Here is a 7,836-nt window from a genome sequence, read left to right as displayed (position 1 = left end):
AAAAAAAAAAAAAAAAGAAAGAAATAGAAAAGCCTAAAATGCCTAGAGAACCACAAAAGACTCCAAAGAGATCCTGAGCAGAAGGAACAAAGTTGGAGACATCACACTACTTGACCAAAACAGTATGGTACTGGCATAAAAACAGACATACAGACCAATGAAACAGAATAGAGAATCCAGAAATCCATGTATTGAACATTCACTGGAGCAAGTACGGTGTCTTCAATAAATGGTGCTGAGAAAACTAGATATCCATTTCCAGAAATAAGGAGCTAGACACCCTAACTCTCATCGTATATAAAACCAACTCAAAATAAATTAAAGATATAAACGTTTAGACCTGAAACTATGAAATTATTAGAAGATGACATAAGGGAAATGCTTCAGGACATTGGTCTGGGTCAAGATTTTAGGAAGACCTCAAAAGCACAGGCAACAAAAGCAAAACTAAACAAATGTGATTATATAAAACTAAAATGCTTCTGCACAGTAAAGGCAACAATTAAAAGGATAAAGAGGCAACCTGTAGAATGGGAGAAAATATTTGCAAACTATTCATCTAACAAGGGATTAATATCCAGAATATACAAGGAACTCAAACAAGAGCAAAAAAACCCTCACAAATAATCCAGTTAAAAAATGAGTAAATGAATTGGAATAGACATCTCTCAAAAGAAGACATATAAATGGCCAAGAGGCATATGAAAAAAAAATCCTCAGTGTCACTAATCATCAGGGAATTACAAATCAAAAGCACCATGAGATACCATCTTGCCCTAATTAGGATGGCTGTTAGCAAAAAGACAAAAACTGCCGGGCATGGTGGCTCATGCCTGTAATTCCAGTACTTTGGGAGGCCAAGGCAGGTGGATCACCTGAGGTCAGGAGTTCAAGACCAGCCTGGCCAACGTGGTGAAACCCGGTCACTACTAAAAATACAAAAATTAGCCTGGTGTGGTGGTAGGCACCTGTAATCCCAGCTACTTGGAAAGCTGAGGCAGAAGAATTGCTTGAACCCGGGAGGTGGAGGTTGCAGTGAGCCGAGGTTATGCCACTGCACTCCAGCCTGGGCAACACAGTGAGACTCCATCTTAAAAAACAATGATAGTAATTTCAACAAAAACCCTGTCATAGACTTACATACGTGTGTGTGTGTGTGTGTGTGTGTGTGTGTATGAGGGGTGCATCAAATAGTACCAGGTAATATTAAGTGCTATCATGAGGAATAAAGAAGGGGGCCAGGCATGGTGGCTCATGCCTATAATCCCAGCACTTTGGGAGGCTGAGGCAGGTGGACTGCCTGAGCTCAGGAGTTCGAGACCAGACTGGGCAACATGGTGAAATCCCGTCTCTACCAAAATACAAAAAATTAGCTAGGCGTGGTAGTGTGTGCCTGTAGTCACAGCTACTCAGGAGGCTGAGGCATAAGAATTGCTTGAACCTGAGAGGAGGAGGTTGTAGTGAGCCGAGATGATGCCACTGCACTCCAGTCTCAGCAACAGAGTGAGACTCTGTCTCCAAGAAAAAAAAAAAAAAAAGACAAAACCTAGCAAATGCTGGTGAGGATTTGGAGAAAGAATTCGTATACAAAGTTCTTGGAAATGTAAAATAATATAGCCACTATGAACAGTATGGAGGAAGGGATTAATGGAAGAATAGGATTAATGAACATAGGAGTGCAGATCTCTCTGGACATATTCATTTCCTTTCCTTTGGATATACTCAGCATCAGGACTGCTAGATTATATGGTAGTTCTAGTTTTTGTTTTTTAAGGAACCGCCATACTATTATAAGCACTATTCACAATAGCCAAGACATGGAATCAACCTAAGTTCCCATCAACAGATGAATGAATAAAGAAATTGTAATATAAACATGTTATGTTTCATGTAATATAAATACATGTTAAGAGAAATAATGCAAGCACAGAAAGATAACTAACACATGTTCTCACTCATGACGAAGCTAAAAAAGTTGATCTCATAGACGTATAGAGTAGAATAATGGTTACTAGAGGCTGGGATGGTAGGGGAAGGTACAGGTATATTAGACATTGGTTAACAAATACAAAAGTACAGCCAGATAGGTGGAATGAATTCTAGTGTTCTATAGTGCTATAGGGTGACTGTAATTATTATTATTTTTTAATTTTTTCGGGACAGAGTCTCACTTTGTCTCCCAGGCTGGAGCGCAGTGGCGCGATCTTGGCTCACTGCAACCTCCGCCTCCCAGGCTCAAGCAATCCTCCTGCATCATCCTCCCAAGTAGCTGGGACTACAGGTGTGTGCCACCATGCCTGGCCAATTTTTTTTTGTATTTTTAGTAGAGACAGGGTTTCACCATGTTGGCCAGGCTGGTCTCAAACTCCTGACCTCAAGTGATCTGCCGACCTCGGCCTCCCAAAGTGATGGGATTATAGGAGTGAGCCACCACGCCCAGCCACATGACTGTAATTAAAAATAATTTATGGTATATTTTCAAATAAGTAGAACGTATTTTAAATATTCCCAACACAAAGAAATGATAAATGTTTGAGGTGATGGATATGTTACTCCAATTTGATCACTACCCATTGTATATGTGTACTGACTTATCACACTGTACTCCATAAATATGTATGATTATTATGTGTCTAATTAAAAATAATAAACGAAAATTTTTAAAAGCCAACGTCTACACTCAGCTTTTATAATTAATATAGAAGCAATGCTGGCATTAGAAAATTATGCTTTTGCAATCAGTGCAGAAATAGTTGATTCAGACAAGAATCACTTGGTGCTAAAACAAGTAGATGAGATATTGATGAGAAACAGAATATTTACATAGTCTCAAAGTACCTCCCACAAATTATTACAAAGGGTCAAACAGTAAGTTTATTGTGGAGAGGCCAAGCAGACACCACCTAACCAAGTGATCCAACTTATCACCAGTAATAGGACAGACATCTGTGCCTTCTTATAAGATACACTGAGAGAAAAAAACCATCATACCAATGGTATGCCTGCCAAAAATAATCTTTTTTTTTTTTTTTTTGGAGACTGAATCTCGCTCTATTGCCCAAGCTAGACTGCAGTGGTGTGATCTTAGCTCATTGCAACCTCTGCCTCCCGGTTCAAGCAATTCTCCTGCCTCAGCCTCCCGAGCAGCTGGGATTATAGGTGCCCGCCACCATGCCCAGCTAATTTTTGTATTTTTAGTAGAGATGGGTTTTCACCATGTTGGCCAGGCTAGTCTAGAGCTCCTGGCCTCAAGTGATTAACCAGCCTCAGCCTCCTAAAGTGCTGGAATTGCAGGCATGAGCCACCACGCCCAGCCAAAAAAAAAAAAAAAAGAATCATCTTTGTGTTTTTTTTTTTATACTTTAAGTTCTAGGGTACATGTGCACAACGTGCAGGTTTGTTACATATGTATACATGTGCCATGTTGGTGTGCTGTACCCATTAACTCGTCATTTACATTAGGTATATCTCCTAATGCTATTCCTCCCCACTCCACCCACCCAATGACAGGCCCCAGTGTGTGATGTTCCCCACCCTGTGTCCATGTGTTCTCATTGTTCAATTCCCACCTAAGAGAACATGCGGTATTTGGTTTTCTGTCCTTGCGGTAGTTTGTCCATAATGATGGTTTCCAGCTTCATCCATGTCCCTACAAAGGACGTGAACTCATCCTTTTTTATGGCTGCATAGTATTCCATGGTGTATATGTGCCACATTTTCTTAATCCAGTCTATCATTGATAGACATTTGGGTTGGTTCCAAGTCTTTGCTATTGTGAATAGTGCCGTAATAAACATACATGTGCATGTGTCTTTATAGTAGCATGATTTATAATCCTTTGGGTATATACCCAGTAATGGGATGGCTGGGTCAAATGGTATTTCTAGTTCTAGATCCTTGAGGAATTGCCACACTGTCTTCCACAATGGTTGAACTAGTTTACAGTCCCACCAACAGTGTAAAAGTGTTCCTATTTCTCCACATCCTCTCCAGCATCTGTTGTTTCCTGACTTTTTAACGATCACCATTCTAACTGGTGTGAGATGGTATTTCATTGTGGTTTTGATTTGCATTTCTCTGATGGCCAGTGATGATGAGCAAAAAATAAATAATCTTAATCTAATCCTGAGGAAGTATCAGGCAAGCCCAAACTGAGGAATATTCCACAAAATAACTGGCCTGAATTCTTCAAAAATTCTAGTCCAAGAAAGGCAAAAACTGATGTTTACGTTAAAAGGGACTAAAGAAACATGATAACTAAATTCGATGTGTGCTTCTACATTGTAATCTGACCTAATGGGGACAGAAGGGGGAAAATCTCTATATGACATTCTTGGGATAATTGGCCAAAATTTATACAGGTCTGTGGATTAGATGAATAGTACTATAACAATGTAAAATTTACAGCTTTTGATAATTGTGTTGTTTTTACATAAAAAAAAGTCTTACTACTCAGGATATACATTCTGAAATACTGAAGGTTAAAGGAGCGTTATATCTACAACTCAGTCTCAAATGGTTCAGGAAAAGGGTATACAGAGAAAGAAAATGATAAATCAAAAGGGGCACAATATTAATAATTGGTAAAACTAGGTAAAGTATATATGGAAGTTCCTTATACCATTCCTGCAAATTGTCTGCTAGTCTGAAATTATATCGTAATATAAAGTTACCAAAAAAAGCCAAAATATTTGTTGAATTGCAAGTGGGGAAAATCCCAGCCTAGATGTAGCAGAACTAAGGTTTTATTATAGCTCTGACAAACTGAAGACTACAACTTATTGAAATTTAGGCTGGGCACAGTGGCTCACGCCTGTAATCCCAGCACCTTGGGAGGCCTAGGGGGGCAGATAACCTGAGGTAAAGAGTTCGAGACCAGCCTGGCCAACTTGCTGAAGCCCCATCTTTACTAATAATACAAAAATCAGCCGGATATGGTGGCGCCTGCCTGTAATCCCTGCTACTCGGAAGGCTGAGGCATGAGAAATGCTTGAACCCAGGAGGTGGAGGTTGCAGTGAGCCAAAATCACGCCGCTGCACTCCAGCCTGGGTGACAGGGTGAGACTCTGTCTCAAAAAAGGAAAAAAAGAAAAAAAAATAAATGTGTACAGTATCAATTTTTACGGTTCAGAAATACCTTTTTCGCTTATAAAACTCAATTAACATTTACCTTTTCCTCTCTTCCTTTATTCTGTTCTTTTTTTTCACGACAACGAACAGCTTTCCCTCTGTCATTGTGAAGATTCTGTGCAGATGAACGGTGAACTCTGACAGTTGTACCTGGACGATTACCATGTGATTTAGGGTCACTGTACTGAGAAGACTGGCGTTTTCTAGGTCCTGGTGAGGGCCTAATCAAACAAAAACTCATTAATATCATAATCAACTCCACATATAGATGAGCAGACATACTGTGTAAGTTAGAGTCAGTGAACTAAAGAAGCCAATGCAACAACTGATCACAAGACACAACTGAATAAACTTCAGGATGTTGCAACCTAAGATCTAAAATTCAAATCTGGGCCAGGCGCCATGGCTCACACCTGTAATCCTAGCATTTTGGGAGGCAAAGGTGGGTGGATCACCTGAGGTCAGGAGTTCAAGATCAGCCTGGCCAACATGGTGAAACCCCATCTCTACAAATACAAAAAATTAGCCAGCGTGGTGGTGCGCATCTGTTATCTCAGTCACTCGAGAGGCTGAGGCAGAAGAATCATTTGAACCTGGGAGGTGGAGAGTGGAGTGAGCCAAGATCGCACCACTGCACTCTAGCCTGGGCAACAGAGTGAGACTCCATCTCAAAAAAAATAAAAATATAAAAATAAATAAAATTTAAATTTGACATATCTGTTGGTGGTGACTTAAAGGAATGTGGTATAGTCATATTACAGAAATAATGGGGGGGAAGTAATGGTCACCTCTACTTAGAAAGGAAATTGTTGTGTATCAAAGATGAATGCATCTGATTGTTGGAAGCTGAAAAAAAAATTATCAGAGAAGAGAGTTTTATCGAGACAACCAGAATACAACACAAGTACTCAATTCACATTAATCCACTGGTATATATGCAATTTGGTACCATTTATTTAGAATATACAGATTTGAGTATCCCTTATCCAAAATTTTGGGGACCAGAAATCTTTTGAATTTTTGATTTTTTCAGAATTTGGAATATTTGCATATAGATACCAGCTGAGCATCTCAAATCTGAAAATCCACAATCTAAAATGTCCCAATGAGCACTTCCTCTGAGTATGACCTTTGAGTGTCATGCTGGTGCTCAAAAAGTTTCAGCTTTCGAAATATTTTGAATTTTTGGATCAGGGAAGCTCAATCTATACCATATTTTTGTGTTTTAATTAATAAGATTTAATCATTTTTCCATTTAAAAAACTGATACAGCACTAGCTATCAACAGTTACTAGAATTCATGTTCGGTGCTTTACATTTACATACATCACCTCATTTCACCTTTATGTATTTATTTTTTATTATTATTATTTTTTGACACAAGGTCTTGCTCTGTCACTGCAGCCTTGACCTCCCAAGCTCAAGCAATCCTCCCACCTCAGCCTCCCGAGTAGCAAGGACTACAGCCACATGGCACCACACAAGGCTAATTTTTGTATTTTGTAGAGACAAGGTCTCATTATGTTGCCTAGGCTGGTATCAAACCCCTGGGTTCAATCGATCTTCCCACCTTGGCCTCCCAAAGAGCTGGGACTACAGGAGTGAGCCCTGTGTCAGTCCTCATTTCATCCTTATTTCTGTAGCAGGATTCAGACTTCTCAAATATCCGTTAGGCTCCTACTCTGCTCCCAGATTTGGTTGCAGCCATTTACAAGGAGGAAAACAAACAAAAAAAAGGAGTCCTATTCTCAAATAAACCACAGTATAGTTAAACAGACAGAAGATGTGTAAAGCTAGGCATGTATACCAGAAGGTGTGAAACAGACCTTGTGCTATGGCAATGGGAATGGCCTCATGGAGACAGAAAATAAACTGGGACTGGAAATGCAGGAGTTCAACTAAACAAGAGGGTACAATTATAGATAGAACATCAATAAAGAAAAGCAAAGAAACAAAAACGAGCTTAATCTATGTAAAGGATTATAAAGACACCAGTCTAACACATAATGCTGAACATTAAGCAATAATACTGAACAGAAATGGTTTGGTACACAGAAGATACGAATACCAGTTCAAGAGGCTTAGCTTTTAGCTAACTGCTAACAAGGATCCACTGAAAACATTTTAGAAATATTAGTCTAATACTGAACATGATATACTGCTAAAGAAAACACAGAAAGCAGTGAGACATTTGTGATTACAAATGTTACTGAGATATGAGATGAGGGCCTAGTTTAAGGCAGTAACAATGAGAAGAGTCTCAGAGACACACTATTAGTAAAGACACTCCTGGCCGGGCACGGTGGCTCACACCTGTAATCCCAGCACTTTGGGAGGCTGAAGTAGGCAGATCACTTGAGGCCAGGAGTTCGAGATCAGACTGGCCAACATGGCAAAACTCCATCTCTACTAAAAATACAAAAAATTAGCTGGGTGTGGTGGCATGCACCAGTAATCCCAGTTACTTAGGAGGCTGAGGCAGGAGAATCACTTGAACCTGGGAGGCAGAGGTTGCATGAACCGAGATTGTGCCACTGCACTCCAGCCTGGGAAACAGACCTCAACTGTCTCAAAAAAAAAGAAAAGAAAAGAAAAGAAAGAAAAGAAAGAAGAAAGAAAGAAAGAAAGAGAGAGAGAGAGAGAGAGAGAAAGAGAGAAAGAGAGAAAGAAAAAGAAAAGAAAGAGAAAGAAAGAGAGAGAGAAAGA

General features: G+C 39.6%; 1 protein-coding gene across 3 annotated transcripts in view; it reads right to left on the bottom strand.

Annotated features, from left to right (window-relative positions):
- KATNA1 (katanin p60 (ATPase containing) subunit A 1) overlaps nt 1-7,836 on the bottom strand; it is a 68,599-nt gene that overhangs the window by 31,972 nt on the left and 28,791 nt on the right. For all 3 annotated transcript variants that reach the window (XM_011947379.1, XM_011947380.1, XM_011947381.1), the window contains exon 4: nt 5,171-5,351. In XM_011947379.1, the coding sequence (XP_011802769.1) occupies nt 5,171-5,351 (181 nt within the window). The remainder of the gene's footprint in view (nt 1-5,170; nt 5,352-7,836) is intronic.

Source organism: Colobus angolensis, unplaced genomic scaffold (assembly GCF_000951035.1).
Source record: "Colobus angolensis palliatus isolate OR3802 unplaced genomic scaffold, Cang.pa_1.0 Scaffold263, whole genome shotgun sequence".
NCBI classification, from domain to species: Eukaryota; Metazoa; Chordata; class Mammalia; order Primates; family Cercopithecidae; genus Colobus; species Colobus angolensis.
The sequence above is the reverse complement of the archived record's forward strand: the minus strand, read 5'-3'. Positions and strand labels throughout refer to the sequence as shown.